The sequence below is a fragment of the Diceros bicornis genome, chromosome X, assembly GCF_020826845.1.
Source record: "Diceros bicornis minor isolate mBicDic1 chromosome X, mDicBic1.mat.cur, whole genome shotgun sequence".
Classification (NCBI taxonomy): domain Eukaryota; kingdom Metazoa; phylum Chordata; class Mammalia; order Perissodactyla; family Rhinocerotidae; genus Diceros; species Diceros bicornis.
The window spans coordinates 34,831,675-34,856,979 of record NC_080781.1 but is presented as its reverse complement, the minus strand read 5'-3'; the positions used below and the strand labels follow the sequence as shown (position 1 = coordinate 34,856,979).

At 49.7% G+C, this 25,305-nt stretch overlaps 1 protein-coding gene across 8 annotated transcripts in view; it reads left to right on the top strand.

Moving 5' to 3' along the window:
• The window catches only part of BCOR (BCL6 corepressor), a 116,686-nt gene extending 92,655 nt beyond the window's left edge, over window positions 1-24,031 (top strand). For 5 of the 8 annotated variants that reach the window (XM_058535651.1, XM_058535650.1, XM_058535646.1 and 2 more), the window contains exons 4-15: window positions 473-3,316; window positions 3,982-4,035; window positions 4,510-4,696; window positions 11,045-11,305; window positions 11,651-11,989; window positions 12,600-12,925; window positions 13,258-13,512; window positions 18,420-18,586; window positions 19,775-19,920; window positions 20,400-20,477; window positions 20,687-20,843; window positions 22,075-24,030. In XM_058535651.1, coding sequence (XP_058391634.1) covers window positions 473-3,316; window positions 3,982-4,035; window positions 4,510-4,696; window positions 11,045-11,305; window positions 11,651-11,989; window positions 12,600-12,925; window positions 13,258-13,512; window positions 18,420-18,586; window positions 19,775-19,920; window positions 20,400-20,477; window positions 20,687-20,843; window positions 22,075-22,366 — 5,106 coding nt within the window. In that variant the 3' untranslated portion in view covers window positions 22,367-24,030. Of the gene's footprint in view, window positions 1-472; window positions 3,317-3,981; window positions 4,036-4,509; window positions 4,697-11,044; window positions 11,306-11,650; window positions 11,990-12,599; window positions 12,926-13,257; window positions 13,513-18,419; window positions 18,587-19,774; window positions 19,921-20,399; window positions 20,478-20,686; window positions 20,844-22,074 lie in introns of all 8 variants that reach the window. The other 3 variants (XM_058535653.1, XM_058535654.1, XM_058535652.1) reach the window with 3 other exon arrangements.
• The last annotated feature ends 1,274 nt before the right edge of the window (window positions 24,032-25,305 follow it).

Sequence of the window (25,305 nt, the reverse complement as noted above, 5' to 3'; positions counted from 1 at the left end):
TCTTGTTATGTTAAATGATGCCTTCCTACATCTAGGAAAAACACAGTCGACACCGCCCTTGCACCCAACGTGGCAGGCCCAGGGAGGGTTAGTGCGAGTTTTGTACCCCATGAGGGTGGTGCCGAGAGTAGTGGAGTTGATGTCTCAGTTGCAGCAACGACTTTTTGCTGAGAAGGTGAATTTCCAGAGTTAATAGATGACTGCATTAATGTATGGGCCTCAAGTCTAACGGGATCAACGTTTTATGGGCTTTCAGGATACTAGCTGAACAGAGGTGAGAAGGCAGGCAGCAAAGGGTTTTGGATAAGGGGGGAGGGGACCACAGACCCTGTGAATCCTTTCTTTTTTAACCCTTTCTGCTCAGCTGTTGAGGCTGATGTCATATTGAACTAGTTTGCAGTTTCTTCTGGGAACGGGCTCTGTTGCTTTGAAGGAGTGTCCTAAGTAACCCATGTGTTCTTCTTCTGCAAAGGTGGACGCAACTACAGCCCATCGGATCGATGGCCTGGCAGCGCTGAGCATGGACCGCACTGGTCTTATCCGGGAAGGGCTGCGCGTCCCTGGCAACATCGTCTATTCTAGCTTGTGTGGACTGGGCTCAGAGAAAGGTCGGGAGGCCGCCACAAGCACTCTAGGTGGTCTTGGGTTTTCCTCCGAAAGAAATCCAGAGATGCAGTTCAAACCCAATACACCTGAGACAGTGGAGGCCTCCACTGTCTCTGGAAAACCCCCAAATGGCTTCAGTGCTATATACAAAACGCCACCTGGAATACAAAAAAGTGCTGTACCGACAGCAGAAACACTGGGCTTGGACAGGCCTGCCAGTGACAAGCAGAGCCCTCTCAACATCAATGGTGCTAGCTACCTGCGGCTGCCCTGGGTCAATCCTTACATGGAAGGTGCCACGCCAGCCATCTACCCTTTCCTTGACTCGCCAAATAAGTATTCACTGAACATGTACAAGGCCTTGCTACCTCAGCAGTCCTACAGCTTGGCCCAGCCGCTGTATTCTCCGGTCTGCACCAACGGGGAGCGCTTTCTCTACCTGCCGCCACCCCACTACGTCAGTCCGCACATCCCGTCATCCCTGGCTTCGCCCATGAGGCTCTCGACGCCTTCCGCCTCCCCAGCCATCCCACCTCTGGTCCACTGTGCAGACAAAAGCCTGCCCTGGAAGATGGGCGTCAGTCCTGGGAACCCTGTCGATTCCCATGCCTATCCCCACATCCAGAACAGTAAACAGCCTAGGGTGCCCTCTGCCAAGGCGGTCACCAGTGGCCTGCCAGGGGACACAGCTCTCCTGTTGCCCCCCTCGCCTCGGCCTTCACCCCGAGTCCACCTTCCCTCCCAGCCTGCTGCAGACACCTACTCCGAATTCCACAAGCACTACGCCAGGATCTCCACATCTCCCTCGGTCACTCTGTCGAAGTCATACATGACGGTCAGCAGCGAGTTCCCCGCGGCCAGGCTCTCCAACGGCAAGTATCCGAAGGCTCCAGAAGGGGCTGAAAGTGCCCAGCCAGTTCCTGGGCACACCCGGAAAACAGTGGGTCAAGACAGAAAAGATGGCGGCTCACCTCCTCTGTTGGAGAAGCAGACGGTTACCAAAGACGTCACCGATAAGCCACTAGACTTGTCTTCTAAAGTGGTGGATGTAGATGCTTCTAAAGCTGACCACATGAAAAAGATGGCGCCCACAGTCCTGGTTCACAGCAGAGCTGGAAGTGGCTTAGTGCTCTCCGGAAGTGAGATTCCAAAAGAAACATTATCTCCTCCAGGAAACGGCTGTGCTCTCTATAGATCTGAAATCATTAGCACAGCTCCCTCGTCCTGGGTGGTGCCCGGGCCAAGTCCTAACGAAGAGAACAATGGCAAAGGCATGCCGCTGAAAAACAAGGCCTTGGATTGGGCGATACCACAGCAGCGGAGTTCTTCATGTCCGCGCATGGGTGGCACAGAGGCCGTGGTCACTAACGTTTCGGGGTCGGTGTCGAGTGCAGGCCGCCCAGCCTCCGCGTCGCCAGCCCCAAATGCCAATGCAGATGGCAGCAAGACCAGCAGGAGCTCTGTGGACACCACACCATCGGTCATTCAGCACGTGGGCCAGCCCCCGACCACGCCTGCCAAGCACAGCGGCAGCACCAGCAGCAAGGGCACCAAAGCCAGCAACCCAGAACCGAGCTTCAAAGCAAATGAGAATGGCCTGCCGCCAAGTTCAATATTTCTATCTCCAAATGAGGCGTTCAGGTCCCCACCAATTCCCTACCCCAGGAGTTACCTCCCTTACCCAGCGCCTGAGGGCATTGCTATAAGTCCCCTCTCCTTACATGGCAAGGGACCTGTCTACCCTCACCCAGTTTTGTTGCCCAATGGCAGTCTCTTTCCTGGGCACCTTGCCCCTAAGCCTGGACTGCCCTACGGGCTGCCCACAGGCCGGCCGGAGTTCGTGACCTACCAAGATGCACTGGGGTTGGGCATGGTGCACCCCATGTTGATACCTCACACTCCCATAGAGATCACTAAAGAGGAGAAACCCGAGAGGAGGTCTCGGTCCCACGAGAGAGCCCGTTATGAGGACCCAACCCTCCGGAACCGGTTTTCTGAGATGTTGGAAGCCAGCAGCACCAAGTTACACCCAGAAGTTCCTGCGGACAAGAACCTAAAGCCGAACCCCAGCTGGAATCAAGGGAAAACTGTCGTCAAGAGCGACAAGCTTGTCTATGTAGACCTTCTCCGGGAAGAGCCAGATGCTAAACCCGACGCCAACGTGTCCAAACCCGGCTTCACAGCTGAGAGTGTTGGCCAGAGCGCTGAGCCTGCCAAGCCCCCGACTGACCCGGCCCTGCAGCCACACCGCGACTTCATCGCCCTGAGAGAGGAGTTGGGGCGCATCAGTGACTTCCACGAAGCTTATACTTTCAAACAGGCTCCGGGCCAGTCAGTCTTCAGCTTAAGCAAGGAGAATGTTTCAGCGGGAACCAACAAGGAGAACCTGGGGGTGCCAGTCTCGACTCCATTCCTGGAGCCAAGTCTGGGGAGCGATGGCCCTGCAGTAACTTTTGGTAAAACCCCAGAGGATCCCAAACCATTTTGTGTGGGCACTGCCCCACCGAGTGTGGACGTCACCCCCACCTATACCAAAGATGGAGCTGATGAGGCAGAATCAAGTGATGGCAAAGTTCTGAAACCGAAGCCATCTAAGCTGGCAAAGAGAATCGCCAACTCTGCTGGTTACGTGGGTGACCGATTCAAGTGTGTCACTACCGAACTGTATGCCGATTCTAGTCAGCTCAGCCGAGAGCAGCGGGCATTGCAGGTGAGCCCCCCACCCGAATTTCAGTAACCTTACCAGTTGTCAGTTTTTTTAATGTGTAAAGAGGATTGGGGGGGTATGGTAGGGCAGGACACCAGGCAGATTTGGTTAATGAAGCTTGTAGTAATTTAAATGTATGAAATGTGTCCAGTAAGGGGACATGAGCGGCAGTACTGCTGGAGGTTCATGTGTCTGGATACTTGTAAGTTACTCTGTAGATTTTAAGAGAACTCCACTCCAATGCTGAAAACGGAAGTTTTAATTGTTGCGAAGGCTATCTAAACTGCATGACTTTGACCTATTAATTGCTTTGATTTCTCTGCCGTTACTATACGTTAACAAATATACCTAGAAGTGCTGCTTAGGATGCCTTACATGGTACTTGGTGGAGGTGTGTAGCAGCCGCATGTCTGTGGGATTCGTGCAATTTTTTTCACCAAAGAAAGAAAAAAAGGAAAAAAAAGCTCGCTTAAAGGGATAGAGTATGTATTTAACTTGCTAGTGAATGATAGATGTTGTATAGGAATTTCCTTAAGATATTTTACTTTTAATTAAAAGATAAATAAAGCCAAATTGTTTTGCAATGTTAAGAAAAAAATTGGTTTATGCTTATAAAAATGGATGAAGTTATCTAAATGATCCATTGAGTGCCCATTTTAATTACATAGATGGAAGGATTACAAGAGGACAGTATTTTATGTCTACCTGCTGCTTACTGTGAGGTCAGTTCTTCAAATTTTTATTACTAGAATCTTACATAAACCTTTTGAGTTAAATTTCATTTCCAAATATACAAAGGGAAGTTTGTGGGCCATGGTCGTCTTTATTCATTGTGCATTTTATTTTCTTTTCTGTTGTGTTTTTGTTTTGTTTTCTTTGCGTTGTGTTTTTGTTTTGTTTTATTTACCTTCAAAAGAGAATGTCTGTCTCTATGCAATAGTGTATGTATGGATATACATACACACCGCATATATATCTATATACATATGGCTTTATGAATAAAGATTGTGTGACTACTTACATATAGATACTCTTAAATTTTTATCTGTTAAATTTAAAAATATCTCAGTTGTATCATAAATTGTGGTTGGTTTTGGGCAAACTTTTCTTTGAAAATACTTTCCTTTAAGGTAAGGCAAATGAAATAGCTTTTATGGTAAGGTGTTGTTTTTTTTCCATCTCCGTTTTCTTTCTAGCGTGCAATGATGCGCTTCTCAGAGTTGGAGATGAAAGAGAGAGAAGGTGGCCACCCGACGACCAAAGACTCCGAGGTGTGCAAATTCAGCCCCACTGACTGGGAAAGGTTGAAAGGAAATCAGGACAAAAAGCCAAAGTCGGTCGCCCTGGAGGAGGCCGTTGCTGACCAGAACGACGGTGAGAGATGTGAGTAAACCCAAGTAGCTTGTGTGTGGGACCATGTCTGTGAGAACGGGGTGGTTCTGCTCCCAGAGCTAAGGGAGGTGAGAGGAAGCGACTTGCTTACAATGGCCCGACGTCCAGTTAGTGGCTACCCGGCGGCTCTTGTGATCTGTGGAGTGAAGGGCTGATGTCCTTTTGAACATTTTAGCATCCAGGAATGAGGCACCTATGAAAGATTATTTCCTGGGCCACATCTCCTTTTCCGGAGAAACACTGTCCTGTAGTTAGTAACAGTGTAATACAATGTAGCAGAGGCGTGGCAGTGGGCAACATAATTGTGGCAGGTATATGTTCGCTTCTGTAGCAGGTAAGGGTATGTCTTGTTTTGTTTTTGTAGCAGTAGAATGACACTTCCAGCCAGAGGCAGCTCCCCATCCCCCATAGTGACAGTCTCATATGGAATGGAGAGTACTCATATTCTCCCTCCAAAGGAGGGGTTTTGTTAAAATGGGATGAAGGCTGATGAAGGCACCAGAAAGAGGAGCATGATTCTTTTCTGTGGCAGGTTTGCCAGCATCGGGAGCTGACAACACAATCCATGGGTGTGGTATACATGAGGGGGTTCTTCCCCCCAGACAGAGGGTGTATTATGCTTTGGAGGCAAAATGTGGAGTGAAACCTGGTGCTTTCCTCCAGTCACACTCTTTAGTCCCAGCAGCTGGTCCCCCGCTGTGGCTGACTTTGGAATTTGCTCACAAGACTTCCTGGGCTGATAAGGTGTGCGGGCAGCAAGTGGAGAAGGTCTTTCTCCTCATTTCTTAAATGTGCGTGCTTGAGTCCTAAAGCCCGCTCCGGACCTCAGAAATCTTGGTGGTGGTGGTGAATTAGGGCGTTTGGGTGAACGTCGAGGAGAGTGGGTGCAGAAATCCTCCCAAGACAGGACAGTCAGGGATGGGGCATGCATTTGAGAGCCCTGTGCCATTGGGCGTCATAAGTTTGGCGTGCCCATGCACACTTAGTTCAACGGTTCCTGATGGAGTTTGGGAGAATTTGTGGTCTCAGAGAGCGTACTTCTCGAGTCGTAGAGCACAGCCTCCATCCTCCACCCCAGCTCATCCTCGGGGTCAGACAAAGGCCTGTGGCCAGGGTTCTGGGCAAACCACGCCAGGACCAGTTTTTTCCTCATTAGTCCCGTAGAAGGGAGTTTCTGTCACCAGTCCATGGCGGTCTTACCCGAGTGCCAAGGACTCGATGTACCTGAAGTGAAGGTTTCTTACTCCTCCACCTCAGGGGATTGATTTGCGGAAATAGAGGGTCTAGGCCACTCTTGAGTAAAGCAGCACAGAAAGCCTTCCTCCTTGCTGATGCTCACTCTGGACACGCAGCACTTCCCTTCTCAGTTGCCTCGTAACACCAGCTCTTGGGGAAGTTTCTCAGAGAGACCTGGTAGTAGTGGGCAAGGCCGAGTTAATGAGAAGGTGCTTCTCGGAGGAGATGGAACTGCCTGCAAGGGAGAAGCCCTCTTTGTTCTGGGTGGATGGCGAGGGAAGCTGGAGGAAGGGAGCAGGAAATTAGCCAGCCTCCAGTCTTCTTGCCCTTCCTCTGGTTTTCCAGTAACATGGCCAGACCCCAGGTGGCCGCTGCCCTTCTCATCTCAATGGCCTCACCCCGACCTTCTTCCCAGAGAAACGTGTGTCTTTCCTCATCTTTCCTGCTGAATCTAGAGACAAGAACTCGGTGTGGCTGATGGGGAGCAGGGCCCGAGCCCCAGATGGTTCAGAAAGGCCTTTCCTCTCCCCTGTCCTAAGCCCCTCCAACAGACCAACAGGCTATGTTCCTGGAGCAACTAGAACACAGCCTAGTGAGCCATAATTTCCACCGAGGGCAAGAGAAGGGTTGGGGAAGGCAAAGGGTTCAGTTTTATAGAATGGGTCACCATCCTCAGTCTTCTGGGGACTTGTGGTTTGTGGTTGGTCAAGAGGAGTAACCTAGAGGAGCCATTGTCCTTGCTGCCGCCTCCTCATCCAGGAGATAGCAGGTGCTGGATCCATTCAGCTGCAAATTAATGGGCCTTCTTGTCCTTCTGGCCCTCCTGTCTTGAGCCCACGTGGGCTCGGGCCCTGCTCCGCATTGGTTCCCTTCTCCAGTTCTCTTCTCATGGGTGTTGGTGTGGCCAAGGGCTGAGCTGTGAGCACGTGGGAGCTGAGGTAGGAATTTGGGGTGGGCAGGGGTCTCAAAGAGGGTACAGGATGCCTTCCCCCTTCTGAGGCAGCCCTGCACCCCTGGAGCCTCCAGGAGCTTCTAAGATGCTGGGTGCTTCTTGCATGGCCCAGGTGTGGGTATGTCTTGTTGGGAAGGGCTTGCTTAAGAAAAGTGAATTAACTTGGAAACACAATGGTCAGGATTTTCATTTATTCTTTATGATAATAGGGGTGGTTGAGTTAAATTTTTATTTTAGAAGTTCAACAAATGAGTTAGGGGGCTCCTCAAACTTCGAAATTCATTAATAGGAACCCTCAGTGGCATTTTGAAGGTGGGAAGGGACAAGGAGGCATTGGTCCCTTCCTTCTTGAACTGGAGTGACTGTCTCCCTTGCCAGCCACTTGGCTGGGGCAGACCCAGGACCTGCTCAGTGGCAATGCCTGGGCAGGAACTGGAGAAAGCCTCAGTCAAAGGGCTTCACAAAACTTCTTAGCTCCAGAAACTTCTCTTCTGGCAGAGCACCTGCATGTTTTGAAACTACTTTGAGTTTGGAACAGAGATTCCCTATGTCTCTTCTGTGGACGGTGTAAGTTTTAACAAGGTTAGCCTTTGCTGGAGGTGCTATGGTTATCTGCAGAGGAGGGAATTTCAATCATGGGTGACCCTCCAACATCTCAGTACTCTCCCACCTTGCTTAGGGCTCACTGGGCATGGCTCAACAGTGGTGAGGGTGCTTTGTTGCCATGGTGACTTGTTGCCATGGCGATACTTCTGTGATGTAGTGCTATGGCACAACCATGATAAATTATGGGATGTATGTGCTGCAAGTCATAAGACCATGTTGCAGGGAGTAAATGTGAAACCAGGAACCACACAGCCACGTTCACAACTGCTTAGTGCAAGTGACCAAGGACACGTGGCTTTCTGCTTATAGAGGGACCGAAAGTAGCAGGGATGGGGGAGTCTGATGGTTAGGACCCCTGTGTATCTGTTTATCTCTCCAGCTCCTTGGCCCTCAAGGGTAATTCCGTGGGTTGTAGTTGAAATAGCCTCATTGAGGAGCTCCAAGTCAGGTGTGCGGGAATGTGACATGGAGTCTCTCCTCCATAGCTGGTGGCCCTGTGTATCTTGGGCAGTTAGGGTAGGTGTTCTTCAGGATTGTTACTGGCCTGAGTAAGGTCACGTTGGCTTAAGGTCTTGGGGGCCCTTCATTGAGGGGAATTGGGATTTTTGCCCTGAGAAGCTCGGGGGTTGGGGAAAGGGTAGATGGACCCGGTTGGGGAAAAGATCCTCATGCATAATGGGGAAGAAGTCTCTAAACTATGTGTGTGGGTGGATGATTTCAGTGAACCCCGACTTTACAAATGGAGGGTTCCTGATAATAGTTCAGGATGAGGAACCACAGACATCACACTGAGGGGTCCCTGGGGACAAGGCAGGAGGGGATCATCCGGAAAGTAGGCACAGGAGCACCATCCCCAGCTGAGTGGGAACAGCGGGCACCTGTGCTACGCATTTTCTGTCCTGGTAGGTGAAGAGACGCCCTCTGCACCCAGGCAGCTTTTCTCAGATGGGAAGCCTGGAAGAGACAGAGAGGAAGGGCTCATCTTGTAAGGTTGCTCTCGAGGCAAGGAGCAGGGAGACGAGGTCCCTGTCAGTCACTGCCTGCTGGCGCCTGTGAAATAAGTCATCACAAGTCTTCCAGGTGGTTTTCTGTGGGCAGGAGATGCCGGCTCTTGTGGCACAAGGCCGGGTGGGTGAGATGTAAGCTAACTTCACTGCTAGGAAGGAAGTTTGCAGTGAGGGTGTAAACTTAAGTGGAAAACCTTCTCCCTGAGCAAGATGCCTCTTTAGACAGATTGAGACTGTTACAGATATAGGTGACGATGAGACCTAGAGTTAAAATGGAACCTGTGGAAGTGGAATCTGAAACACTCGGGGTTGCCAGATTCTTAATCTGATTGGGAGACATCTCAAGTGTGGGCAGAGGTGGCAGGGCAGAGCAGCTCATTGGGCCGGACCCCACACTGGCTAAGCTGCTGCCCGATTGTGACCCTGGAAAGCATTGTTGACATCCCGCAGTGATACCAACCCACCTGCTTTGAACCACCTTTCCTACCTAAAGCAGCGGAAGGAGGATACACTTTAAAATCACATGTGCTGCTTCTTAAGGTAGCCCTTACATTTTTACACTGATCCCTAGTCCCTCCCACGGGGCTTTCAGGGAAGACTGATTGGACCAGAGAAGTCAAATGGTGTAACTAGAAGGGCTCACATCTTAAAATTTCATACGTAGTGGGGCTAAAATTCAAGCTGGTCTGAGAATCTTGGTGTCCTTTTGTTCAAGTGATGTCTCGGGCCTTTGCCAGTTTCTGTGTGTGTTTATGAAGCCCACCCCCGGGAGGCAGCTTGCAATAATAGTCCCGCTTTACAGCTGAAGGGGGCTGAGTTGTAAAGTGACGCTGTTACTGCCAGAGCAGTTAAGAGGGTCACAGAGCAGCCCGAGTGAGGGTCGCAGCCTCCCCCTTTGCTTGCCCGGCCGAGCCGCGTCTGGCGGTGATCTCAGCTGCTTCGCCCGGAAGCACAGGCCAGAGGTTTGGGTGAGCTGCGGGTTTTCTGGTGCCACTCAGCTTTGTGTTAGGACACTGCCATGACAGAAGACCCACATGGTTGGGGCAACTCCACCATTTCTGTGCAAGAGTAGACGTGGCCCCACCTGTCCTGCCTTGGGATGCCCTGGGAAAGGAGGTGAATGGTGAATGCTTTTCCACCCTTGAGAGCACAGGCTGGCCAAGGCCAGGGTGGAGCTCGCCCTGACTGCCTGCCACCAGACACTGGGAATGCCTCCCAGAGAAGGCTGATCCAGGGGGGCAGCGGGGCTGGTCAGAAGTGGGAGCGATATTTGAAGTGGACTGGGGAAAGGAGGAGGAATGGGATCAGCATACAAGGAGTGTGTTTGATTTCATCTGGAAATGAACTTAGACCGCTTAGCTCAGTGTTACTGAAATACCGAACTCCTACCCCTGGTGATGGGCAGAGTCATTTTGGGGGAACACCTTAACATCACAGCGATGAGTATTTGTATATTAGAAACAGTTTGACCCGCAAAGCAGTCGATGAGCTGTTTCTCAGGCTAAAGCAAAAGTCGGGAGAGGTGTAGGGCTGAGATGATTTAAGGCAAGGTGCCCCAAGCTGATGCTAGGTTGAGCGGAGGGAGCAGAAGCGGCGCAGGCGGTGCTGGAGGGAGCAGTTTAGCGAGCACCGGCTTAGCGTGGACAAGACACCCCTGACGGACGAAGGGGGTAGAGTCTTGTCTTTGAGTGCCCTTAGATGCTTGCATGTGAGGGAAGGTGCGAAGGAGCGCCAGGTGGGGTGACTAGCATCCCCATGGGTATGCATGGTGTCACCGAGGGTGTGAGGAAGAGGACAGAGGGACATGCATGAGTTCTTTGAAATTGCCCCTGACCCTAGTGCGCATGCCAGGAAACCTTTCCTTTGGCTTCACCAGGCTCCTCTTCCCAGTGCCCTTGGTCCCCCAGCTTCCCTGCCTCCCAGTACTTTCCTCTCCCTCTTTCTTCATCATCTCCCCTGTGGACCACGTGCGCATTGGTGCTACCCCATCTGTAGATGACACCCTGGGGATATTTGGTCTTTTTATTCTATCAGCCTTCCTTTTATTTCAAGACAGTGACCTCAGCAGATGTTTCCATAGAGATGTTTAGGTCAGCCCTGGCTTGGTTGGATCTTGCTGCGGGGTCCCCTGTCCTCTGGGTAAGGGCCCTGGAGGGGACCTGAGCACCATCAAAGTTGCCCAACTGGGATGTGGCAAGCGAGGAGTTCTTTCATGATGTACTTAAAAAAAAGAGTGTTGATGCCTCATCTCTTTGATTCTCTCATGTCCCAACTATGAAAAAGTAGAAAGAGAAAGTTGAGTGTGGCGTACACCTCGTTTTCCACTTCACTTGCTGATTGTCTTCAGTTACCCTTCCTTTGCTATGTTCTGTTTCTGAGGGTTTTGTGCTTCCAATGTGTGAGGCCCCCAGTCTCCAAAGAATGGTCTATTAATAGCACCTTACCTTGGGCACGGAGGTCCCGCCTGCTCCCCAAATCCTGCCTTCTCGAGGGGACCTTTGGGCCTTCATTTGTGTATTATTGTCTCCCCTCCCCCAGGCGAGGATAGTGCTGGAAACAAACAGGATCCCTTCGAAGCCCCGGAGGACAAAGACCTTCCTGTGGAGAACTACTTTGTGGACAGGCAGCCCGTGAGCGAGCCGCCCGCTGACCAGGCGGCCACGGACATGCCACACGACCCCACCCTCCAGCTGGAAAAAAAGCGTAAAATCTCAGATGACAGCAAGCACACTGACACTACTACGGAAGAGCTGCCAGAGGACCCTCTGCTGAAAATCAAGCGAAAACGGGTCTCCAAAGGTGAGCTCGGTCGGCTTCGGCCAAAGGTGGACAGACAGGAGGTGGGCTGCCCACCCTAGCTGCAGGGTGCCCGGGGGAAATCCCAGGGCGGAGCACTGAAGATTTCCACTCCCACCCTGGAGCCCCGGGGGGAAGCCACGCACACCTCCCCTCCCCCAAAGCCAGTTGCAGGAGCTCCAGCCCAAAGATGGCCAAAGACAAATAGGCCCCCTCCCCAAGGCTTGGTACCAGCAGACAGTGGCCGCACCCCTCCCCTCCCCTGCTCCCCTTAGTGATGCTTAAGACAGTTTGTTCCCCCCTCCCCCAGGGGGCTTTTTCATTAATTTGTAGTTATTTCTCCATTAGATGACTGGCCTGAGAGGGAAATGACAAACAATTCCTCTAACCACTTAGAAGACCCACATTATAGTGAGCTGACCAACCTGAAGGTGTGCATTGAATTAACAGGGCTTCATCCCAAAAAACAACGCCACTTGCTGCACCTTAGAGAACGTTGGGAGCAGCAGGTGTCAGAGAGCAAACCTGGCCGGCAGGGCAGGAAGGAAGTGACCCAGGCAATTCAGCCTAGGGCTGTTACCCAGGGCACTAACATCTCCGAAGAGAAACCCGGCCGGAAAGGAACGGAGGCTAGAGGCAACAGAAGCTGGTTGGAAGAGCCCCTCAAATCCAGTGACAATGAACAAGGTATGCGGAGGCCACCCGGTGACTGCCCGCCTCACTCCTGGCACCCGCCCTCGGTGGGAAAGGGCCCTTGAGGGGACATGAGAGCCGTAGAAGTTGACTGACTAGGATGTGGCAGGCGGGGAGTTCTTTCACGACGTCCTTCCAGCCTCCACACTTTCTCCAGGAATGAACAGTGAGGAGGGCAGCTGAGTGCAGCTGCTCCTCACCCAGCCCAGGGCTGGGCAGGAGGGGAAGTCTGGGGGACCCCGGGGGCTTGCCCGCGCCCTCACTGCAGCTTCAGGCTGTGTCCAGTCGCTAGGTCCTGAGCACCCAGGCCCCCAGTGGGTGGGGATGGGAGAGCAGAAAGGGCTGGCTTCTGCCCTCTTATCCCTGCTTTTGAAGAAACTTACCATTTGGCGTTTTGTGGGTTAACCTATTTGCCATTTGAATGTGGGATAATTAAAATATTAATGCTTTGAAAACATAATTGGTATATCTTTAAAAACTGAAGCCGCTCCAGTGATCAGTGCTAACAATGGGCTTTTCTTTCTGCACCGGCTACAACTGTGTAACGCCTGCTTCTTCTCCCCCTCCCTCCCTCCCGCCCTCCCACCACCCCCTCCGGATTTAGGCTTGCCTGTGTTCTCCGGCTCTCCGCCCATGAAGAGCCTTTTATCCACCAATGCAAGCGGCAAAAAGCAGACTCAGCCAAGCTGCACGCCAGCTTCAAGGCCGTCTGCCAAACGGCAAAAAATTGAAGAAAGCCAGAAGACAGATGTGCTGTGCACAGACGAAGAGGAGGATTGCCAGGCTGCCTCTCTGCTGCAAAAATACACCGGCACCAGCGAGAAACCATCCGGGAAGAGACTGTGCAAAACCAAGCATTTGATCCCTCAGGAGCCCAGGCGGGGCTTGTCGCTGACAGGGGACTACTATTTGGAGAATGCTGATGGCAAGGTACCTCTTGCCCCTCGCTTCCCCCCAGGCCTGTTTGGGCACATCCCGCCTGCCTGCTTCTCTGCTCCTGGGGACAAAGCTTTCCTTCTCCCTGACTCCTCCCTTAGGACGGGAGGGAGGTCTGGGGGGCACGTCTCCTGGGTGGTGGTGAAGTTTCAAACTAGTAAGAATGAAGCCCCTTCCCCCAGCCCCCATATGCACCCCCCTCCCCCCCAAACAAAAGAAAAGGAAAAAGTGCCTTACTCCACTCAGGTTTGTAACTCAGGGAAGAAGGGAAGAGGCGAGTGTTAGAAGACAGCCTTAAATGTGTGCCCTGCTTGGTTTTGTGATAGGGGACCGTCCGGAGATTCAGAAAGCGGACCGAGCCCAGTTCCCACTGCGATCTGTCACCAGCCAAGCAGGACCAGAAGACCTTCGACCGCTTGCAACAATTGCTGCCAGCTTCCCAGTCCTCGCAGCTGCCGCGCTCAAGCTCCCCTCCAGAGACCTCCCAGTCGCGCCCAATGCCGCCCGAAGCTCGGAGACTTATTGTTAATAAGAACGCCGGTGAGACCCTCCTGCAGCGGGCCGCCAGGCTGGGCTACGAGGTGAGTCTCCTTGTGGGTGCCCTGGATTCAGAAACCACTGGCTGTTGCTCCTTGAGGTTGAGGTGGGGGGCACACTGGCTGGGGCAGGGGCAGGGGAGGGGCTGGGGGAGGGACTCAGAGCCAAGCCCCCTCCACATCAGGGGGCTGGGCTGGGTGTTCCAGCAGGATGTTTGTGTTAGTCTCCACTCACGCTCCTGTCTCTTTGGTGGCTTGTTCAATCGCGGTGTGAAAAGAAAGGCCTCTCTGATGTTCAGTGCGTGTTCAGGCAGGTAGGCTGCTTCAGCATCCTCCAGTCTTGCTCACTTATCTCTGATATAAAATCTGACATAACCCGGGGCTTGGCGACTGGGGGAATTTTAATGAACCCTTTTGGATTCTGATTAGCAAGGAGGAGAGAAGTTATTAGCTTTATTTCGGGTTGCTTGTGCGGAGCGGGCCCCCCTCTGGGGCAGTGGGTGGGAAATGTCTGTGCAGGGTAGGGGTGGGGAGGGGACAAACCTGAGTGGTCTCTTTATGAGAGGGGCAAGGGAGCCCGAGGGCTACTGTGAGGACCAGGGACTCGGGCCTTGCCCCAAACTCACTGCCCACCCCCGATATCCCCACCCAGCATGACCGATGACAGTGATAGCTTATATTGCTATAGCAATATCAATGGAAAGATAGCTTGTATCTTTCTAAGCCCGTATGATCCCTAGTAACTTATTTCACCCTTTCAACATCTTCATGTGGTGGTAACTAGTATTATCCCACTTTCAGATGAGGAAACTGAGCCCCAGAGGAGTTTAAGCGATACTTGTAGAGGTAGCAGTCCAGCAGTCTGGCTCCAAAGCCCAGCCCGCACCCCACTCCCCTCCAAGACTGGCTCACATTGGAATTGCCCTTTTCCCAGTTCGAGACCTCTGTGAGACAGATTCCTCCCTCTGCCCTGTGCGGCTCCCCCACCACACTTGTCAGTTAAAATTGTGATGTAATAGCCCACAGGGCAGAGGCTGTTTTTTATGCCGGCATCAGCCCTCTGGGAGTTGAGTGGTGAAAATAAAATGCAGCTCAGCAGGCTGAGCGTGGAGGTGTGGAGTGCCAGGTGACAGGACCCGTGCTGGCCCGGGGCTCTGTGCCCCTGTCCATTGTGTCATGAGCCCTTCCCGGTGTGACGGCCCCAACCCTCACACCACCCCGAGGCGTGACTGTGTGGGTAGCAAGTTTGGAAGCACTAGCACTTTCTTAGTTTGAGGATATTTTGGGGTGTTGTTTGTATCAACATGTCTCTTCCGGGGATCTCTGGATTACCTGGAGAGAACTCTCTCAGGGTTTGGTAGTCAGCTCAGTTACTCACAGATGAAATCCAGGTGGCAGCCCGTTGGTTTCCTGTGAGCTGAGAGCAGCTCCTAGGAGGACAGTGGCGATGCTGCACGTGGCACTGAGCTAGATCCTGTGTGCCAAGTGTTCACTCATTACTAGTTGTGGTTGAGAAAATAAGCTTGTGCTTCCAGCAGACGCTGGAGATGTGAGGAGGGAGGGCAGGAGGGCGGCCTGCTCCACCCGCCATGGAGGGTGGGACTCCTGGCCTCACCTTTGATCTTGGCGTCATTTCCACCAGTCTCCCTTTGGGACCAGAGACCTTAAGAAACCCTTGTTGGCCCTTTAAGGAAGTTTCCATTTTGCTTGTTTTCATAGAGTTGATGGGTCTGAGGCCTGGACCAAGGCGTGCTTGATCCACACTTTTTTAGGCTATCAGACCTTTGATGGCACATGAAGCCTTAGGAATGTTTATGGCAAGACAGCTGGTTTGTTTGTTTCTTCAAATGTAAATTTCAATATGTAAATTGCACAGGTCACCAGTTTTGATGCTGAACATTTTAACTACTAGATGAAAGCTTTCAACTTTGAATCCAACTTTCTAGGATTTCTTTAGACAGAATTGAAAATGTTGGGTTGATGACCGGTTCAAGAGATACGGCAATTGAAACCTTTTAAAATTGCAAGACAATTTGCTTTCCTGCTTAACCCTGTAAAGGTGTGGTTTTAATGCACAGGTTTGGAAGCCTTTTCCTGAAGTTAGTCTGTACCATTGCTATGGTCTGCTTAGCTGAAGACACCATGTGCAATAAAAAGGCTGTCCAAGTTTTATGTCGTGTGAATCTGGTTCTTGAGGCTTAGAAACACTCTCTGTCTTCAGATCCGCGTCAAATAGACACTTATATGGCCAGACACACTCAAACCTTTCACTCCCGGTAGAAAGGCTTCTGTTTCTTAGGCTAAAATGCCAACGTGCAACCACATGCTTGTGCGTTTAGTGGTGATGGTTAAATTTTCTATGAATTGAATAAATCATGTTTTTAAAAAAGTTAATGAGGCATTTAATTAATTAACAATGTCGGGTTTATGGCCTTTATGGTTACATTTTGCAGTTAATGGCATTCGGCTTATAGCTGCTTAACAGAAAACTGTCCAACAAAACCAGTGTGATTTTGTTTGGGAATGGGTGGGCTGCCCTTCAGACACTCCCATTCCTAGTGTAGAAAATAAACCAAGAAATGGATTGGGTAGACAAACTTGCCCAGACTCTTCACCATTCTCTCTAACTCTTGGTGACGGTGGTTGCCATCTGTTCAGAGGCCATTGCCCTCCCAGCTAGAAAAGTTAGTCGTCCCGCTTGACCCCAGCAGACAGGGCCTGCGGGATGGCTCGTCACGGCTGGATTGCAACTCTGGCTGCATTGCATCTCTCTAGCTGGGGCTTTCTTGGGCCTTTTGAATCTTCCCAGCTGACCAAGTACCGAAAGACCTGAGTTACAGGTCTAGTACTTCATGTTAATTGAACTTGGGGTTTAACCTCTGTGGGCCTCAATTTCCCCAAGTGTTGCCGGAGAACAGTACTACCTTCCCTTCCTGATATCTTGTAGGTTACTGTAGGGTAACAGAAGACATACTCATTTGGGGAAATGAGAAGTACTAAGTAAATAGCAGTATCAACACAGTTGAGTTAGGACAGCCCATGGCAGAAGGTCTGACCTGGCTGTCTGGTCACTATTGCCTTTGCTGCCATCCTCCAGGGGAAAAGAGAGTTGACTTACCCATCAGCTTTGATGTCCTTTCATTTCTAGGGACCCTCAAATCAGCCCTCATAGCGATGGTGGTTTCCAGGTGAAGGCCATAATTGTCAGAGCAGATAAACCCTGGGTTGATAGGACATCAGGCAGGCCGCCGGTACCCGGATAAATTGATCTGTGCACAGCAGTTGGTGGCACTCAGACCTGATCCCAGAGTCATGTGACTGGGCCTCTCCCTGGCTGGGGCACACAACTTATTAGCTTGCAGCCGTCCACTCGAGGCTGGCTAGTGAGGGCCTGCTAAAAGAACAGCAGCTTCATGCGGTATCCTGGATACCAGGGCTCAGGGCAGGTGGCCTGGGAGCCCAGAGGATTGTGGGCTTTCTGGCAGGTTCAGATCTGAATGAAGAAACGCATTTGTGGGCATGCCTTCTTTCTTCCTCCTGGTTTTGGAAGGGAGCTGCCAGAGTGACCTGACGCAACAGGGCACTGATGGCCAGATTTGCCAGCATGCCACATTAGGTTCACAGGTTGAGCATGTGGAACGGTCTAGTTAGCTCCCAAGTGAGTGGTCACTTGGTACGTCCTCGAAAGGGCATTAAAGGTTTTTCAGAACCCATCTCACATCTATGGGTGACTAGAATGACTCCTGTTTTAAGTTGAACAGATGAGTTATTTGGGACTTGTCACAGGACGGCCTGCTCTGACCCGGTCTGCCTCCTCCTTACCAAGTGGACCACGTGTTGGGCCACCTGCAGGCTTTGCCTACCCCCAGCTCTCTACTGGGTATGACTTGTAGGAAAACAGTATAACGTGTTTTCTGGTGGCAAATGCTGTTCTATGTGTTTGAAAACTTTCTTAATCAAGGTAATAAAACATTGAATAAATTACTGCTCTGCTTACTGGGAGCAGTTCATATTAATATTTTAACATGCCAAAGAAGTAAGATTAATAACAGTGGTTCTAATGCAAACTGTTGACACAGAACACCCTCTGAGAAGGGAGAAGGGCAAACTTATTTTATTTAGTTCTAGAAATGTGTAGGTTGCAGTATGTGGTATATCAGATCCCTGTCATTAACTTAAGTAAATATGAAAACATATTGATTCAGCCCCGAGTTGGGTGGAGAGTGAGTTAAAATAGAGGGTGGGGTTATTTGAAGCATTTTGTGTCATTTCTTGATGATGTATGCGGAGCATAGAGAGAGCCTCTCTTTTACACTACTTCACATACAAACAGGAGCCTTTGCGGCCCAGGCTCTGATTCCAGGTCTGAGGATCTGACTAACCTGGGCGTCCCTCTCTATGTGGAGGAGTGTTCTTCTTATGATGTAATTTAATTTCTCTTATGCATCGATCATCCATACTTTTATCTAAACTTGTGGTGTTCTCCACTACCACCTATTGATGGGACCCATAGAGTGAGCATGCCCTGTACTAGTCAATGCGTCATCTAGGATATTAGCACCAGGACACCTCTGTACTGGCTGGCCATGCCAGGCCCTGGGCTCAGGGCTTCCACAGCTATCTGATTGCATCCTCTCAGCAGCCCTATGGAGGCTCTGTTATTCTCCTGTTTCACAGAGGAGGAAATGGAGGAGTGGAGAAGTTCAAGGGTAACTTGCCCAGAGCCAGCCCACGGGGCAACAGAGTCCTAGATGACACTGTCTATATCACCAAGCCCTTCACACACACTCTTGCCCCCTCACCAAAACGTCCACCACCCGCCCGCCCCATAGTGGGCTTTCAGACCCAAGGATATATGCCTTTGAACATGGGCACTGCCAAGCCATGGAGAGTCACCCTTACAAGGTTCATTGTGTGGTGGTCTGATGATGTCCCCCCTCCCCGCCCCACAGGAGGTAGTCTTGTACTGCCTGGAGAACAAGATCTGTGATGTGAACCATCGGGATAATGCGGGTTACTGTGCCCTGCATGAGGCCTGTGCCCGAGGGTGGCTCAACATCGTAGGACATCTCCTGGAGTATGGCGCTGATGTCAACTGCAGTGCCCAGGATGGAACCAGGTCAGTGGCCGGTCTTGCTCTCAGCCTGGCCCTACTGGGGCACAGGCAGTGGTTCTCAGGGTATGGAGGAAACCCTCGAAGGAGAAATGGAGAGTGATGTGTAAGCTCATCGATGGTGGAGTCCTCTAGAATGGAATTGAACAGACCTTTCTGGCAAATTTAGGTAGAACTTTAAAAGTTTGTAATGCTCCCATGGATAAAAATCCCTGAAAATGTTGAGCCTGCGTTGCCCTTTAAGACCCTGGACTCTTCATCAGCGTCTGTTAAAGCACAGTATTTAAAATATATGTGAGTTAAAAGTCCCAGGAGTACAGACAGAGGGCCAATGGCCACTGGCTCAGTAGGACCTGCCATGTCCACCCACATCCCCGGGCCCAGCCCCCACCCTGTCCTTGACCTCGGTTTATTGATCAGAGGCCCAGGTCTGAGTCAACCCAAGCATCTTTCTGGTTGTGTGTGTGGGATGCTACTGGGAGGTGGGGCACTAGGGCTTTCCTGACAGTCCTAAATTAGCAAAACTGAAATATATTTGGTGTTTCATGGTTTCCAAATAGCATTCCCTCAGGAGGGGGCTGTGGGCAGCGTTCCACCACAGTGGACATGGGCAAGAGGACTCTGGACCCTCCTGAGAACTCATCCTGGGGGTTTTGCTTCTGGGCCAGAGGGTGGCTCATTGATCTCCAAGCTGCTGGGGTCCAACTTTGAGGAGAGACTCCACTTTACATCTAGTTTCTTTTAAAAATAGAGTAGGCTTTTTTTTTCTTTTATGGTATAATGATTGCATATTGTATTGGTTCCATGGTGATGGGGTTTTTTTCTTTCCCTGTAAGTTCTCTTCTTGCAGTCTATCACTACTTCAGTTCATTGAAAACGGTTTCACTTTGGCTCAAGTTCCTCCTTAGGTCCTGGATTAACATAGATTTGCATTTGAGAATTAGGCCTGAAATAGTCCCTTCACCTGCCCTGTAGAGGGTTAAGAGTAGAGATAATAACAGAGTAATTCATTGCTTGGCTTTGGGCCAGTCGAGGTGCCTCAGTTTCCCTATTTGGAATAGCAGTGACAGTACATACCTCCTTGGTGAAATATTGCACCTAGGCGGCTTGGCACCCACATACCCAGTTTTGGCTGCTGTTGTTAGAGGCAAGCATTGTGTGCCCAAGTTTAATCCCACTGTGCGTCTCTCCTAGGCCTCTCCATGATGCCGTTGAGAACGATCACTTAGAGATTGTCCGCTTGCTCCTCTCCTATGGTGCTGACCCCACTTTGGCTACGTACTCAGGTAGAACCATCATGAAAATGACTCACAGCGAACTCATGGAAAAGTTTTTAACAGGTATGACAAAGTTCAAGAAATGGTCTTATTCACACATCTAGAAGGTGACTTCACATGTCCAGCCAAAGAATGCCACTCACTCCCTTGGCCCACCTTTGTTTAGTGACTTAAATTACACTTACTGGGGAAAGCAGCATAAAGTTAGTCTATCAAAGAAGAGATACATAATTCAAAGAAGAGATACATGCCATATTGTTGCATGTGAGGGCTGAAAAAATTCTTAACTTGCCCGTGTAGCTTTTGTTTGGGTGGGCCAGGGCGGTAAGGGTGGTCTGTCCCCTGGGAAGGCAGGTGAACAGGTATGTAGGCTTGGGTCAGATACGGCAGAGACTAGGGTGTCAGAGAGGTGCACAAAGGGAGTGTCATGGGGTAGACAGGAAGTGACATGCTAGCCCTAACAATGAAACGCCCCCTAACTCTGCCAGCATTTGATTCTCATCAGCAGGTTTTATCTTGTTTTTTTCTCTCTCTCTCTCCAGACTACTTAAATGACCTTCAGGGCCACAGTGACGATGACGCCAATGGCTCTTGGGAGTTCTATGGCAGCTCTGTGTGTGGTGAGCAGCATTGTTCTTTTTAGTTCAGTGAGAAGTGAATGAGTTACAGAACATTTGTCTCTGGTGGGGGTGAGGGGGTTGGGTGATGGGTGGTGGGTGCTGTAAGCAGGGCTCAGTTGGGAAAGAATCTTTAAAGAGTCCCTTTTTTGACAACAGCTGAAATTGTGCTCTGCCTTACTGATTCCTTTCTCTCGTTTGCCCTCCATTAGAACCACCTAATGAAAGCGGGTGTGATGTCCTAGCAAACCCGCCGGGACCGGAGGACCAGGATGATGATGATGAGGCCTACAGCGATGTGTTTGAATTTGAATTCTCAAAAAGCCCCCTCTTACCATGTTACAACGTCCAAGTGTCTGTCACTCAGGGGTGAGCATGGCTATGGTGTGGCTGAGAATTAGCCAAGTTGCTTTTGGGGTGGCAGGGTTAGAAATCCCTTTAAGCAGATGAGGATGGGTGGGTGAGTGAATTTTTATGTGTCCATGAACTTCACATAATGTAGTAGATCTTTTCCAGAAAAGGTGTACTTGGAGTGGGGGTGGGGGCACAGCATGGTATAACTGCCCTCATCAGAACACCCCCCCAGAGCCCAAAGGACATTGAAGTCAGTGACTAGAATTTCACACTAGAATCCTTCAGTCACTAAACTCTTTAGGAAGGGGTCCTCTTTAGGATCCTCCCCAACAGGCCACCGTAGGAGCCTCCCAAGGCATTTGAGGTCTACTGGACTATACTCATATATCCCCTTCTCATGTAAGATTAGGAAAAGCATTATATGGCACCTGGGGTCTTGTGTGTCATCAGATGTGGTTAGATCCAGTCTTGCCCCCATGGTTGGGCCGCCGTGCCCCGGTGACCAATCTCTTGGGGTGTACATGTCAGGAGACTGTTCTCCAGTGTGTTGACAAGGGTGCTTAAAGAGTAACATCCTCCTCGAGCTCTGAAGCTATAAACACATATGCCGTTACAGTGACATTTTATTAGTAATAGAAATCATAAAGTGTGGCAGGGTGGATGTAAGGAATGTAACACCTTCTTCTCAAAAGCGTCACTCCCAAAAGCATTGAGGGGTGGGGGTGGAGGTGTGTGAAAGGAAAGGAGAGCCAGCCAGCCTTCTGTGTTTATAATGCTCTATTTGTGACGGTCAGTCGGAGGAGAAGAGAGATCAGAGAGGCGTTTATGACTGACTCTCGGGTTGGGATACAGACTGGCTTCCCCCAGTGACTAGCGGGGCACTCACTTGCAGAGTGGGGACCCAAGTTGTGAGCAAATCTCTACCTGTCAGTTTCCATCAGCACTGGCAGCACTGAGGCGGCCTGTGATGAGGCTCCTTCAGAGGTGCTGCTCCTGCTTCCCTCTAAGTCGGCTAGTGCTCCCCAGACGGTCTCTTAACAAATCCGCATGAGTCCAGAGTTCCCACTGGTGGAAGTAGACCTTCCCTCCTAGATATGGTGAGAAATGGGGGAGGGGAGCCTTGTCGAAGCAGAAGTGACTGACCCTTATTCCAGCCAGGGCCTGAGCTTGTCACAGTGGTAGTTAATGGTTGGGAGGGCTTTTAATTTTGCCAGAAACTTGAACCACTTTCCTTTCTCTTTTGCAGGCCCCGAAACTGGCTGTTGCTTTCGGATGTGCTTAAGAAACTGAAAATGTCCTCTCGCATATTCCGCTGCAATTTCCCCAATGTGGAAATTGTCAACATCACAGAGGCGGAGTTTTACCGCCAGGTTTCAGCGAGTCTCTTGTTCTCTTGCTCCAAAGACCTGGAAGCCTTCAATCCTGAAAGCAATGAGCTCGTACATTTGGTGGAGTTCACTAATGAGCTCCAGACTCTGCTGGGCTCATCGGTGGAATGGCTACACCCCAATGACATGGTCTCAGATGACTACTGGTGAGCTCGCCGGGCCCGCTGTGTACAGTGTGTTATAGTGTTAATCCTTGTGCATATGTGTCATAATACGACTATTTCTGTAAAGAAAGGACACTATTACATATGAAAATATCTCTTCTTTATATAAGAGAAATGACTCCAGTCGGAAGGACTTAGAAACATGTTTTTTTCTTTTTAAACTTTTAAGTCAGTTTTTATGAAGTTGTTATAATGTTTCTTTACTTTTCGATGCACACATGCTTTGGGATATGTTTGTTTTTACTTGGAACATTTGTTTCTTTTCTTTTCTTTTCTTTTTTAAGGAAAAAAAATGAGGAAAAGGAGCTCCATGCTTTGACTTAATTTCATACAAAGCTCTGATGACAGAGGCTGTAACTGTTGAGTGTGGTCAGAACCGTGTGGTTGGTTTTGGGGGGGTCGAATTTGGTGAAGGCACTTGGTGATGCTGTAACGTTATGTTTTGTTTACAGAGTACCTGCTCAGGCCAGGTCAATGCTATTGGATGTAATCCAGTAGTGTGTAATATAAATTCAAACCATATCCACACACAACAACTAATTGTATGAAACTTTTATATCCTAATTTAAAAGCTGTGAAATTAGTTTTCACGCATCAAACCGGATTGTTTATATGTTTAAACATTTTATGCTCTTATTTAAAGAAGACTTTGAGCTATTTTTTTCTGTACCCTGTAAAATATTGAAAACTAACATAATATGTTGAGGTTGCTTGAAAATGTACATAAAACTAAAATTTTCTGAATTGTGTGTTTATGTTTGAAATCTGTGTTTTAACTTTGTAAGTAAATTCTCTGCCTTTGTATTTATATTTTACAAAAATTTTCTTAAAAGGCAATAAACCTGTTGAGGAAAGGAGAAAATTGAAGTTCCTGTGTCCTATGTATTCCTAAAACGTTGTCATGGATTTTTTTTTAAAGTGATGTCGATGGTCAATTCCCTATGGATGACTTTAGGGCAATTTATAGACTCTATAAATCAAAGCAGACTGCAGTATTTCAGGGGAGTTATACTCAGAATACGATTTGGAGTCCTATCCTGAAAGCTCAACTTGTGGACATAGATTTTGATGTCTTTCAGGTCCTTCTCTTCCCCACCTCCTTTGATGCCCTAGTAGGCTTTCACATTGCCTTTGGCCTTGACCGACTACAGAAGCTCCATCATGGTCAACCCTTTATCTTCAGAAGTGCTTTTTTCAGAAACAGGGCTTTTATTGTGTCATTTTTCTCTTCAGACCTCATGTTTTTCTGTTACCTTTTAGGATCAAGTCCAAACCCACTTGTCTCCATAGTCAAGGCCTGTAGCTTCGACCACTCTGCTACTCCACTGCCCTTACTTTTTTCAGCAGTATCCCTGTGGGTACGGTCCATTGGCACTCAGTTTTCATCCCACATCCTTTTATGTCCTTCCTTCGTTGCAGAGGCTAGAAAGCTGAAAACTACTGGACTCCCTTGCAGCTAGGTTTCTGAATGCCTGTTCAGTTTGGAAGGCAGAGTGAGGTAGAGGCATCTTCCTGCTCTAGTGGCTGCTGATAAGAAAGGTCAGGGAGACATGCCTGCCAGTTGGAGTGACTAGACCAGCCTTCCAACATCAGGTCTTCAGCTTGGTAGGTGATGAGAAGCAGTAGTGGTTGTGGCAGCAGTTTTCTGATGCCTAGATGACAACCTCGGCAGATCGTTCTTGAACTCAGTGGTTCCAGCGTCATGCCTGACTCATGTTCCTCTGGCCCTCCCCAAGATTTTATGAGCTTCTGATTCCTTGTATGAAATCCTTCTGTGCTCAAAATGCCCTGAGTGCTTTCCAGTCCTGCACTGAACCCTGAGAATGCCAAGGCAGAGCAGACGGAAGGGGGCTCTGGGGTCAAGGAAGAACTCATGGAGATAATGTACTTAAGGTGGGGTCTTGAAGTATGTGGGGGAAGGGGCCAGCAAACTGTGGGCTGGCAGGCGGTAAAAGCCAGGCGTAGTTGGGAATTGGGAAATCCACCATGGTCAGATAATGTGTGTGTGGAATGAGAGAGAAAGCCCTTGTTGGAGAAGACTTAGCGTACCAAATGAAGCTTGGGATAGACCCTGAAGACGAAAGGCAGCCAACAAGTGTTTTTGATCTGTTAATTTTTCTGATTATAAAAAAATACACTTCAATTGTAAAAAATAAAATCCAAGCATTTTGGAAATCGAGGTTCTTGTCATCCTATGCCAAGCCTCCCTTCCTCCCCTACTCCAGAGTTAAGACCACTGTTAATAGTCTGCTAAATTTTTGATTTTTAGGAAATCACCTCAAAAATCAAATGGGAATAACGAAGAGAAAAAAGCAAATAGCAAGAGCAGTAAAACAGACCTGCAGGAAGGATGTAAGCAAAAGAGGACTGGTGAGCCTGGCCTACTGTAGCGGAGGGGCTCCCAGGCGCTCCAATGAAAGCAAAGCATAACTCCAGGGCGTTCTGCTCTTTGTATTGTATTTGGGCTGGAGGCAAAGGGAGAGACCAAGGCCAACTGAGGTTCTATCCTGGATGAAGGTCATTCTGTTAATTAAGCCAATTAAACAGGTGGGGGCCGGCCCCATGGCTTAGTGGTTAAGTGCGCGTGCTCCGCTGCTGGTGGCCTGGGTTCGGATCCCGGGCGCGCACCGACGCACCACTTCTCCGGCCATGCTGAGGCCGCATCCCACATACAGCAACTAGAATGATGTGCAGCTATGACATACAACTATCTACTGGGGCTTTGGGGAGAAATAAAATAAATAAATAAAATCTTTAAAAAAAAAAAGAAAACAGGTGGGAGCCCCGGGTTTAAGGGGTGTGGGAGAAGTAATGAGCTGGGTTTAGGAGACATTGAAGATCATGGTTCATGCAGTTGGAGGAGCTATTAGACGGAAAGAACCTTTATTGCAAGAACCATCAGGGTGTTTGAAAACATGGGTGAAG